Genomic DNA, 13,289 nt, shown 5'->3' with positions numbered 1-13,289 from the left:
TTTGCTCTGTTTGTTACTTTTCACTGTTTTTAAGCCATATATTCTCAACATGCATTCTATCCTTACAGACATTGACGTTCTTAAATGAGATCAAATATACCTTTGCTATTGCAGATAAGTTTTGTGTTGTTGAATTTGTTCTGTTACAATTACTCTTCAGTAAAATGTTCCCAACAACAAATTAGGAAGTTTAACAGTGTAGGAAAGCATAGATTGCTGTTTGCCATAAAGACAACACATTAAGTTGCGGACAGGTACAACTCAACAACACTTACACAAAGTTTTTGGCTGCAGCCTTCATCAGCAAAAGAGAAGGAGAAACAGTGACACACACCATTCATACACATAAGCAAGCACACCTCATGCACACCTGATCGCCAGCTCCAGCAGCTCAGGTTTGAATGCAAGTATCACGTGGGATGTCAGCAGCAATCTGGAGGGGAGGACAGTAGTGTACAGGTGGAGGCACAGAGGAACGCTGCCTGGCGGAGTGTGCAGGGACTAGGAGGTCAACAGGCACAGCATGTGGTGCTGAGTGACGAAGGGTGGTTGTGGGGTATGGATGTGGGGAAAAGAAGGAGTGAAAAGGAAAGGAGTGGGGAAAGATGGGAGGGTGTATTGGCACAGAGTGGCAAACAAAGAATCTGGGAGATGAGAACAGGTAGGAGATGTTAGGACAGATTCGATGGGGAGATGAGAACAGGTAGGAGATGTTAGGACAGATTGGATGGAAAATGTTGGGTGGAGATATGGGGCAGTATGTTATTGTAGGCTGAGACCGGTATAATTATGGGAGCAGAGAATGTGTTGTAAAGTTAGCTCCCATCTTCACATTTCAGAAAAGCTGGTGGTGAGGTTCAGATGGCTTGGGCATTGAAACAACCATTGAAATCAATCGTGTTATGCTCAGCTGCATATTGTTCCACAGGATGATCTACTTTGCTCTTGGTAACCGTTTGGTGGTGGCCATTCATCCTGGCGAGCAGCTGGTTGTACTCATATCAGTACAATGGCTGCTTTCACAGGTGCCCTGACCTCTGCTGGGGTAGGGCAATCCTGTGAATAGGAAGTGCTGGGTGGGTGGATTGGGCAGGTCTTGCGGCTGGGTCTTCCACAGGGATATGATCCTTGTGGTAAGTGGTTGGGATTGGGAGTGGTGTAGGAATGGATTAGAATGTTGTGGAAGTTGGGTGGGTGACAGAGCACCATTTTAGGAAGGGTGGGAAGGATTTCAGGTATGATGATAGGTAATCAAATCCCTGATGAAGTATATGGTTCAGTTGTTCCAGTCCTGAGTGGTGCTGAGTGACGAAGGGAGAACTCCTTTGTGACTGATTCTTGGTGGTGGTGGTGGTGGTGGAAGGATTGGAAAATGAGGGGAAATGGCATTGGGTGGGGGGGGGGGGGGATAGTGTTTGACAGCCTTGTTGAGACCCTCAGCATACTGAGTGAGGGAGATCTTGTCACTGCAGATATGTCATCCCCGGGTTGGGAGTCTTTTTTTTTTTTTTTTTTTTTTTTTTAAGGGATGATAAGATAGCCCATCAGAGAGGAGGAGGTCAGGGTCTAGGAAAGTGGCACACTGGGTTGAGGATTACCAAGTGAAGCAGATGGGAGAGAAGGTGTTGAGGTTGTGAAGGAATGAAGATAGAGTGTCTTGGCCTTGAGTCCCAATCATGAAGATATCATCAATGAAACCGAACTAGAATAAGGGGGCAGGCAAGGAAGGGCTCCTTTAGATGACCCATAAACAGGCTGGCATAGAAGGGTGATATGTGGGTAGGCAACGAAAGGCTCCTCTAGATGACCCATAAACAGGTTGGCATGGCAGGGTGCTATGTGGGTGCCCATGACTGTGCCACAGATTTGTTTGTATAGCTTTCCTTCAAAGGATAAGAAGTTATGAGATAGCCGTCATCCCTTTCACACCAAAAAATCCACCCATATAGTGTCGCCACCCAGGAACAGCATATCTGCAGTGACAAGAACTCCCTTGCTCAGCATGCTGAGGGTCTCACCAAGGTCTTCACAGATGGGCGCTATCCCCCAGGCCTAATCTACAAACACATCTCCCGTGCCATTTTCTATCATGCCCCCAATCCTCCCATCACCGCCAAGAACAGACCACAAAGGAGTGCTCCCTTTGTTACCCAGTACCACCTCAGAGTGGAACAGAGTGAGATAATGTTACGTGTTAGGAAATAACATCTACTGCCGTTGCTCAGCTGAAATTTCTGCATAATCCTTGCCCATGATGGAGCCCTGCAAATTAATGAAAGGCCAGAAAAACACCACTAATGTTGTATTCAAACATTACAGGATTGTTTTTCCTATTCATGTACTCCCAACCATTTGTTATTTGTCATGCTAGGTTTTTTCTTTGAAGGCACTGTATAATTTTGAATTACTGCAGATTTGTACTAATTTTGATTGCTGTTGCTGCACTAATTATGGACATGCATGTCATCTTTCAGTTGTTTGTGCATAGTCTGTTTTCATATGTTTGTGTTCCATTACTAGTGATCTTCTTGGAAAGCAGCAAATAGTACCACTGAAGCAATCAGAACGTTTTTAAAGCCAAAAGTATTATCCATTTTCAGTATCGCCTAAGCATTTTGCGAGCAAAATATTGACTATTTCACTCAATTTTCTTATTTCATTCTTTGTTTCTCCTTCTTCTTCAGCTCATTTTTTGACTCAGTGATAACACTATGAAATCAGTCCCAGATTAAATCATTGTTATTTACCTTTATAATTTCTCATTGTATTTGTGATTATTGTATCCTTGAATCTTATAGTCTAAACTAAAAGCTTAAAACAAATACACTCCTGGAAATTGAAATAAGAACACCGTGAATTCATTGTCCCAGGAAGGGGAAACTTTATTGACACATTCCTGGGGTCAGATACATCACATGATCACACTGACAGAACCACAGGCATATAGACACAGGCAACAGAGCATGCACAATGTCGGCACTAGTACAGTGTATATCCACCTTTTGCAGCAATGCAGGCTGCTATTCTCCCATGGAGACGATCGTAGAGATGCTGGATGTAGTCCTGTAGAACAGCTTGCCATGCCATTTCCACCTGGCGCCTCAGTTGGACCAGCGTTCGTGCTGGTCGTGCAGACCGCGTGAGACGACGCTTCATCCAGTCCCAAACATGCTCAATGGGGGACAGATCCGGAGATCTTGCTGGCCAGGGTAGTTGACGTACACCTTCTAGAGCACGTTGGGTGGCACGGGATACATGCGGACGTGCATTGTCCTGTTGGAACAGCAAGTTCCCTTGCCGGTCTAGGAATGGTAGAACGATGGGTTCGATGACGGTTTGGATGTACCGTGCACTATTCAGTGTCCCCTCGACGATCACCAGTGGTGTACGGCCAGTATAGGAGATCGCTCCCCACACCATGATGCCGGGTGTTGGCCCTGTGTGCCTCAGTCGTATGCAGTCCTGATTGTGGTGCTCACCTGCACGGCGCCAAACACGCATACGACCATCATTGGCACCAAGGCAGAAGCGACTCTCATCGCTGAAGACGACACGTCTCCATTCGTCCCTCCATTCACGCCTGTCGCGACACCACTGGAGGCGGGCTGCACGATGTTGGGGTGTGAGCGGAAGACGGCCTAACGGTGTGCGGGACCGTAGCCCAGCTTCATGGAGACGGTTGCGAATGGTCCTCGCCGATACCCCAGGAGCAACAGTGTCCCTAATTTGCTGGGAAGTGGTGGTGCGGTCCCCTACGGCACTGCGTAGGATCCTACGGTCTTGGCGTGCATCCGTGCGTCGCTGCGGTCCGGTCCCAGGTCGACGGGCACGTGCACCTTCCGCCGACCACTGGCGACAACATCGATGTACTGTGGAGACCTCACGCCCCACGTTTTGAGCAATTCAGCGGTACGTCCACCCGGCCTCCCGCATGCCCACTATACGCCCTCGCTCAAAGTCCGTCAACTGCACATACGGTTCACGTCCACGCTGTTGCGGCATGCTACCAGTGTTAAAGACTGCGATGGAGCTCTGTATGCCACGGCAAACTGGCTGACACTGACGGCGGCGGTGCACAAATGCTGCGCAGCTAGCGCCATTCGACGGCCAACACCGCGGTTCCTGGTGTGTCCGCTGTGCCGTGCGTGTGATCATTGCTTGTACAGCCCTCTCGCAGTGTCCGGAGCAAGTATGGTGGGTCTGACACACCGGTGTCAATGTGTTCTTTTTTCCATTTCCAGGAGTGTATAAATGGGAAGATCCTTTAACCAACATAATAAACACTGATTCATCAGTGTCAGAAATCAGAAAATATAAAATTCTGTGTATATTTTACAGAGTAATATAATGTCATTGCTTCTAAGAGAGACATCATACCAATCCAGTGTGGTATATTCGTGATCACGTCTGTGTATGAAACATGCACCTCTGGATAGTCAATTTGAACTGAGGCATTGAGAAACATAAGATCCTCAAGCACAGTATATATGAATATTCACAAAAAGTTGTTTCATCGATTTCTCTGATATTCACTTCCATATGGGTTTGACAGTGGTGTGTTATAGACCCTTAAGATTCTCAGTGCCTCAGGTTATTGCTCTTGATAGGTTCTAGAATATCAAAACCATCCCCATATAACAACTGGTTGTTTTCAAAAGCATAGGCAAAATATAGAAATGAACATGGAATTCAACACATATTTAGATTGAAGTGTCATATAAAAACACAGTATACTATCTTTATATTTGCAGGGCCTGCAGACAAACAAAAATGCATTCAAATCTCTTGTGTTTGGAATTTTAATATAATTATTTCATCAACAGAAAGGGAAAATTATGAAATAAGATGAAAAGTAAGATGTGAAGGTGCTTAAGGAAAGGAATTGAGATTCCAAACCATAAATTGAGAAACATATTAAGTTCTGGAAAACAATTAGAAGCAATAGTACTTCTAAAAGCTTTCCTGCAACTTGTGACTCTTATACACTGATGAAACAAAACATTATGACAACTGCCCACCAAGAGACTGAATGCCACCTGGTGGCACTGCAGTCACATGACACAGTAAGGAAAGTATATAAGCAGAGCAGAGACAAACAGGAATCATTCTAATGATGATAAATGCTGCGAATCAAGAAATCCACTGATATAGATTACTTTGATAATGTGCAGATTGTTATCTACATCTACATCTACATCCATACTCCGCAAGCCACCTGACAGTGTGTGGCGGAGGGTACCTTGAGTGCCTTTATCGGTTCTCCCTTCTATTCCAGTCTCGTATTGTTCGTGGAAAGAAGGATTGTCAGTATGCCTCTGTGTGGGCTCTAATCTCTCTTATTTTATCCTCATGGTCTCTTCGCGAGATATACGTAGGAGGGAGCAATATACTGCCAATATACTGCTTGACTCCTCGGTGAAGGTATGTTCTCGAAAAGCCCGTACCGAGCTACTGAGTGTCTCTCCTGCAGAGTCTTCCACTGGAGTCTATCTATCATCTCCGTAATGCTTTCGCGATTACTAAATGATCCTGTAACGAAGCGCGCTGCTCTCCGTTGGATCTTCTCTCTCTCTTCTATCAACCCTATCTGGTATGGATCCCACACTGCTGAGCAGTATTCAAGCAGTGGGTGAACAAGCATACTGTAACCTACTCCCAGATAATTTATGCAATTAACTGCTTCCAGTTGCTGACCTCCTATTTTGTAGCTAAATGATAAGGGATCTTTCTTTCTATGTATTCGAAGCACAGTACACTTGTCTACATTGAGATTCAATTGCTGTTCCCTGCACCATGCATCAATTTGCTGCAGATCCTCCTGCATTTCAGTACAACCTCTCGATATACCACAGCATCATCCGCAAAAAGCCTCAGTGAACTTCCGATGTCATCCACAAGGTCATTTATGTACATTGTGAATAACAACGGTCCTACGACACTCCCCTGTGGCACACCTGAAATCACTCTTACTTCGGAAGACTTCTCTCCATTGAGAATGACATGCTGCGTTCTGTTATCTAGGAACTCTTCAATCCAGTCACACAATTGGTCTGATGGTCCATATGCTCTTACTTTGTTCATTAAACGACTTTGGGGAACTGTATCAAACGCCTTGCGGAAGTCAAGAAACGCGGCATCTACCTGGGAACCTGTGTCTATGGCCCTCTGAGTCTCGTGGACAAATAGTGCGAGCTGGGTTTCACACGATCGTCTTTTTCGAAACCCATGCTGATTTCTACAGAGTAGATTTCTAGTCTCCAGAAAAGTCATTATACTCGAACATAATACATGTTCCAAAATTCTACAACTGATCGACGTTAGAGATATAGGTCCATAGTTCTACACATCTGTACGACGTCCCTTCTTGAAAACGGGGATGACCTGTGCCCTTTCCAATCCTTTGGAATGCTACGCTCTTCTAGAGACCTACGGTACACCACTGCAAGACGGGGGGCAAGTTCCTTCGCGTACTCTGTGTAAAATCGAACTGGTATCCCATCAGGTCCAGCAGCCTTTCCTCTTTTGAGCGATTTTAATTGTTTCTCTATCCCTCTGTCGTCTATTTCGATATCTACCATTTTGTCATCTGTGTGACAATCTAGAGAATGAACTACAGTGCAGTCTTCCTCTGTGAAACAGCTTTGGAAAAAGACATTTAGTATTTTGGCCTTTAGTCTGTCATCCTCTGTTTCAGTACCATTTTGGTTACAAAGTGTCTGGACATTTTGTTTTGATCCACCTACCACTTTGACATAAAACCAAAATTTCTTAGGATTTTCTGCCAAGTCAGTACATAGAACTTTACTTTCGAATTCATTGAATGCCTCTCGCATAACCCTCCTCACACCACATTTCGCTTCGCGTAATTTTTGTTTGTCTGCAAGGCTTTGGCTATGTTTATGTTTGCTGTGAAGTTCTCTTTGCTTCCGCAGCAGTTTTCTAACTTGGTTGTTGTACCACGGTGGCTCTTTTCCATCTCTTATGATCTTGCTTGGCACATACTCATCTAACGCATATTGTACGATGGTTTTGAACTTTGTCCACTGATCCTCAACACTCTCTGTACTTGAGACAAAACTTTTGTGTTGAGCCATCAGGTACTCTGAAATCTGCTTTTTGTCACTTTTGCTGAACAGAAAAATCTTCCTACCTTTTTTAATATTTCTATTTGCGGCTGAAATCATCGATGCAGTAACCGCTTTATGATCGCTGATTCCCTGTTCTGCGTTAACTGTTTCAAATATTTCGCGTCTGTTTGTCACCAGAAGGTCTAATATGTTATCACCACGAGTTGGTTCTCTGTTTAACTGCTCAAGGTAGTTTTCAGATAAAGCACTTTAAAAAATTTCACTGGATTCTTTGTCCTTGCCACCCGTTATGAACGTTTGAGTCTCCCAGTCTATATCCGGCAAATTAAAATCTCCACCCAGAACTATAACATGGGAACAAGCATCTCAGAAACAGCAAAGCTGTTCATATTGTGAGCATCTGTGGAAAGTCATTAAATGGTGTTGAAGACATGAGTAGACGGCAGGGTGTTGGATGTCCTCACCTCATCACAGAAGGTGGATGTTGAAGGCTCGCTTGCTCTATTATGCGGGATATGCAGCAACCTGTGGTGGATCTGATATTAACATGCGGTGCTGGTGCAGGTACAAGTATTTCAGAGCACACCGTTAAGTGCACACTGTCGAACATGGGTGCTCCATAGCATGACCTCTGTGTGTTCCCATGTTGACCCAATGTTATTGTCAGTTACAATTACAGCCTGCACGGGATCATTGAGATCAGATGATGCATCAATAGACATGTTGATTTGTTGGATTAGTCATGTTACTTATTAGACCAGGTCATTATCATATCAGAATATGTTGTCAAGCAGGCAAATGGCTTCTCGAAACATATTCCATGCCGTAGATTTAGACTGGTGAGGGAAGTATTATTCTATGGAAACATTCACCTGGACTTCAGTAGGCCTGTGGTAGTAACCTAAGGCACCATAACAGCCATTGAGTACGTGAGCATTATTGTGGGCCACTTGTATCCCTTCACATTTGATGTTTTCACTGATCGTGATGGCCATATCGTAAGGGCAGACTCATGCTTCAGTGGTTTGAGAAGCATGATAGTGAACTCATGTTGATGTCTTGACAACCAAATTTGCCTGATCTTAACCCAATGGAATACATCTGGGATGCTAGCAGATATCAGCTCTGTGACCACAAATCACAGACCTACAATTTTCAGAAATTCCATGACCTGTGTATAGACATCTGGTGTCACATGCCTCCAGAAACCTACCAAGGAATTTTTGAATCCATGCCATGCTGAATCACTGCTGTATTATATTTCAAAGGGGACTAACTCACAATTAAGGAGGTAGTCATAATATTTGGCTCATCGGTATAAATCTGAACATAGCTTGGTGTATCCTTCTTTTTCAGTAACTGCAAATCTTACCATATCTCCTATTTTCTGTGCTTTTCTTACTCTTGTGAAGAAACTGTTGTAAAAGTTGTATAAAGATGTATCTATGATTTTTATTTGTGACCCTTTTAGTCCTTTCCAGTTGCTTCTTTCTTAGCAGATACTCAATATGCATTCCTCTTTTGTTTGAAATATTGCCAAGATTCATTCCTGATGATCATTGAGAATGAGATAATCACTGTATAAGACACTGGGAATGCCTCAAATTTCATACGTCTACACATACTTGAACCCTCAAGTGTAACAAGAAGGTACATTCTGAATCATCCAGAAACTACATTCAGGAAAGACATATGTTGTTGAGGATGTAGAAATTCTAAGATACTTAATGATATAGTTAACTGTGAACAGCACTCAAAGAATATGCAGCTTTGATCTGTACAAATGAGATAAAATATCAGTGAGACAGTCTCATTAAAAATATAGCAGCTGTTTTTAACCCACTAATTATAATCAGAGTACTTCTTAATGAAATTTTTGTAACTTATATTAGAAATTACTTTGCATGTCGTGCGAGTTTTTAAGTGGGTACTTGCAAAGTAAATGTGTATTTTGTCCACATGACGTATGAATAACAATCAAAATGAAAATTGCCCAGATCAACAGCAATGCTTTTCAATGTAGTAGATTCAATAAAACTGTATTCCATAATATAGTTTATCAAAATTGTTGTCGTGGCATTTACGTAAAGGATTTGTGTGCATCTAGAAGGTTTTGTTAACATAAAAACTTCAGTAATATTTACGTTTTAGTGTTCTGGTGAATATGGATCTTCCATTGCTTTCATAAATTCCTTCAGTTCTTGAGACACTTACTGTAATCATGAGGCTAGGTTTTTTTAAGGTTAGCATAGTATAAGTTTACTCCCTGTTATGAAACTAATTTCATGAAATATCTGGAAATTTAGTTATTAATATCATCAAGTTCAACTATCTGTTCTCTCTAATCACTGGATCAAAAATTTCTAACATTCCTCATTCCATTTTGAAAGTAACCAATTTTTCACATCACAAGTGACAGCTGTCTCTATTATGTATGTCTCCATAAACAACTGTTATTGCCTGCACCAGTTACACAACAAAATATGTTTTGGTGTACACATGCAGCGAAAACAACAAACTTTGCTTTATATAGTCCCAAATTGGCAGTAGACCTCCTGTGTTGTCAGACTTCATGAATAGGACTTCTTTTCTGGCTGAACTTTTTGAGATAAATCCTTTTTAAGAATGAACTCCTGTAAGATACATTAATCTGGTTGAACCTGTAACATACTGGGTACAAACAACATACCAATGATTTAAGTGTGTATGTGCAGTTGCCTCTAAAAATTGAAAGTAACAATGAATTTCTAACCTGAATAGTGAGTGTACTTTATGTGATGAGTCACTATCAATCCCCCCCTTTTTTTGCGTACTCCTCTCCACACTACTCCTTCCCTCCCTACTCCCCTCCCTATGTCTCTTTTCCTTGCCTTCCACAGTTGGCCACAAATATTGTGTGTTTGACAGTGTCATGTCAATAACAACAATATAATCACCTGCTTAATGAAAGTAAGAGATTTGTAATGACTATGCATATAATTATAACTGTATCCTAAGTATTTAACTTTGGAGAATTCCAAAGAGAGAGTAATCTCCACGTGGTTTACTATATTCATTTCCAGTTTCTTTGAGCGAATCCATAAGGCAGTTAAGTTGTGTATCTGAGTGGTCTTGGCCTTTACTGATCATGTCTTTTCAGTGTCCTTCATGTGAGCTCAAAATGACATGTATGATCCTTATGTTTATTCTTATTTTTTAAAAAGTATTATGATCATACAGTACATTTTTTAGTTTCATCAAGTAATTTTGTAAAAGGAGAGATGAAACTGAAGTTAGTGCTTTGTAACTGAAAAATAGTAATGGAGCTCTTTCTTCTCAGTATAAATGTGCACCATTGGGAATGTCTTGTGCTCTTGGAAAACAGTTGGTGAAAACTGACAGTAGTAAATTGTTAAGCAGTGCATGATTAGAGATTGTGAAATGTCTAATAGAGGAATGCACTTTACTGAACTTCAGTTTAATTCATTACGTACTAAGTATATTTGTATTTAATAAGTAGGATAGAGCACATATGCGCGCGCACACACACACACACACACACACACACACACACACACACACACACACACACACAGCTATGTAAATAAATATGCATGTTACATACAACTTATTACACCGTTATATTTTGCAGAGTTTTCAATAAAGTCAAAAGTCGTAGTGCTCACATGAAGTCTCATCGTCCTCCGGATGCTGAGCCGAAGAAGCCTAAGCTAGATACTAACAAGATGGAAGCTGCTGAACATCTTTTAGTTCGCTCACTGGGAGTAACTACATCAATCGGTCTTGGGAGACACACCTGAGCCGTAACTGTTATGCAGTACAATCATGAGGTGTCAAACAGAAGAAATAATAGTTCACCCACAAGTAATTTTCAACAATTGTATATGGATTGAACAGTATCATCATGTAACAAATGTTAAAATTCTTGTATATATATCTTTCAGATACTTTTATACAGCTGAATGAATATACTCTCTAGCAAACACACACACACACACACACACACACACACACACATTTCTAAATAAATTATGTTCATGCTTTACAGGTTTTCCAGATCCATTGTTTAAATCCTTCCCACTAACTGTAAATAAACTATGTTATTTGTAAAGAGTCTTATCTTGTTTTTAAAATGGATAGTCAGATTTTCTGCAGCTGGCAAAGTAATAATTACCACACAAGCTTAAGGTAAATACTTAATTACTTTGTGGGTGAGCTAATCTACAGTAATATTTTGCATAATATGAACTGGAGCAATAGTGAATGGTTTATCTTCTGTAAATATTATTTATTATTGTGCTTAATATTGATATATTGTTGAAAAGATAAATGTAAAATTGATGTTTTATTGGATTTCATGGTACACATCAGGGTTATATTCATGCAACTAGCATTAAGTAACATATCAACAAAAAAGCAATTGAAGTGACATTCCTAGAAGTGTACTTAGGAAATAATGTATTGTGCCATTTTGGGATTGGCAGTGCTGTGAAGTGTCCACTTCTGAAACAAAACTCGAAAGTGAGTGGTCAAATACATAGTTCTGTTTTCCTATACAAACCGGTATAGAGCAAGGGAGAAGGCTCCAAGTGGAACATCGTATAGTGAGTGGAATTACATAACATAAAATGTGCTCAATGATCGATAATCTTTTTGTCTTTCTTCTTCATTGTCTGCTTTGTTTCCATTAGAATTTCGTATGCCAAAATAAGACAAATAATGTACAATGTGTCTTGCCTTGTCACTGTGTTCTCATGTTTTTGGCATTTATTTCTAAGTTCTCTGTATTCAGTGTGAGAAGACCAATACTCATGCATTACATAAAGTATAGTAGCAAAAAAAAAAAACAAGAAAAGAAAAGAAAAAAATTAAAACTGTGAAGCCTCGGTACATGCATCAGTGTGCTTCAATTCTGTATAAATGCATAAGAGACAATATTATTTCACAGGACCGCTGAAAGAAATGGCCAATAAGCCAAACATAATTTATTAACTCCGGTGCAAGGCACGTGAAGCCTTGAATGACAGTATTATCTTTAAAAACTAGTGTAGTGTTTGGGTTCTTAATACTCTTCGCCTAATCTGCTTTGTTTGAAATTATGGCAGCTAGTTCTGATTACTGAACTTGTGTGTGTTGTTCTGTTGTTACAGTTGGAAAGGAAAGTGAAGATAACATGATCATTGTTCTGTTCTTATGTTCACTATTTTTTAATCTTTTATATACTAAAGTGCAGAGCAATTTGCTGTACTGTGTAAAGAAAAGTGCCTTGTGACTGGGGAAATGCAATCACAGAGAGGGGATAAGGTACAAGGTTATTGTCATAAAATGTTTTCCACACATGGCAGCAGGTAATTGTACTTACGAAAGCAATAGACTATATAATATGTATGTGTGTTCTGAATGCATGGTTGTTAGAATATATGTGTGTGTTTTATATTCAGTATGTTCCACAAGTTCCTTAACTTTCAAACTGCAGATGTTTAAGAAATATTAAATAATGACCTATGGTATTCTTCTGTTTTATACATGTGTTTATCAAGAGGTTTATTCCCAGTTTGGACGTTTCTAATCACTTTTTAACTATGTTATACATCATGATGTATTAAAGTTTTAAAATAATCATCACTGTACTATTTCATCCAAAATATCCTACACAGGTATTGTATTGAGCTGGGTAAGGCTGATGGACACAGACAAAGGTGGTAATACACAATAAACTCTAAATAAATTAAATTAAATGAGATGGAAGCTGGGGTAAATACAATATGCTGTGTATCATAGAACCAACCACTGCAGACACCAAACAAACAAAATGTACTGTACACAATAAGGAAGTCCATGGCATTACTTAAGCTGCAGTATTTTCTACTCAAAATATAATGATCTTTGGTATTTTATTTTATTTTAGTGGCAGGTTATTTTGACAGTATGAATACCTTTTGCTATGTAACTCTGTTCATTTGTAAATAATACAACTGGAGTATGAATGTCAGGGTAAGATACATGTTTTTATAAATAATTCACCTAAATTCCTTACAAAATTTGCAGAATTTCAAAAGTAGGATGGATCACAACTTGTTAAACCATGACACATTGAGGTTCCTTGGATTTTGTTTTTCCTAAATTTTTATAAAATTAAAAAAGTGTTCAGGTATAGTGAACACCTGATCCAACAAAGTTAAAATTCATGTTTAACATATT

At 40.4% G+C, this 13,289-nt stretch overlaps 1 protein-coding gene across 6 annotated transcripts in view; it reads left to right on the top strand.

Moving 5' to 3' along the window:
• The window catches only part of LOC126169670 (mucin-4-like), a 555,343-nt gene extending 543,381 nt beyond the window's left edge, over window positions 1–11,962 (top strand). For 5 of the 6 annotated variants that reach the window (XM_049920663.1, XM_049920660.1, XM_049920664.1 and 2 more), the window contains one exon: window positions 10,720–11,962. In XM_049920663.1, the coding sequence (XP_049776620.1) occupies window positions 10,720–10,888 (169 nt within the window). In that variant the 3' untranslated portion in view covers window positions 10,889–11,962. The remainder of the gene's footprint in view (window positions 1–10,719) is intronic. The other variant, XM_049920665.1, reaches the window with a different exon arrangement.
• The last annotated feature ends 1,327 nt before the right edge of the window (window positions 11,963–13,289 follow it).

Source organism: Schistocerca cancellata, chromosome 1 (genome assembly GCF_023864275.1).
Source record: "Schistocerca cancellata isolate TAMUIC-IGC-003103 chromosome 1, iqSchCanc2.1, whole genome shotgun sequence".
NCBI classification, from domain to species: Eukaryota; Metazoa; Arthropoda; class Insecta; order Orthoptera; family Acrididae; genus Schistocerca; species Schistocerca cancellata.
The sequence above is the reverse complement of the archived record's forward strand: the minus strand, read 5'-3'. Positions and strand labels throughout refer to the sequence as shown.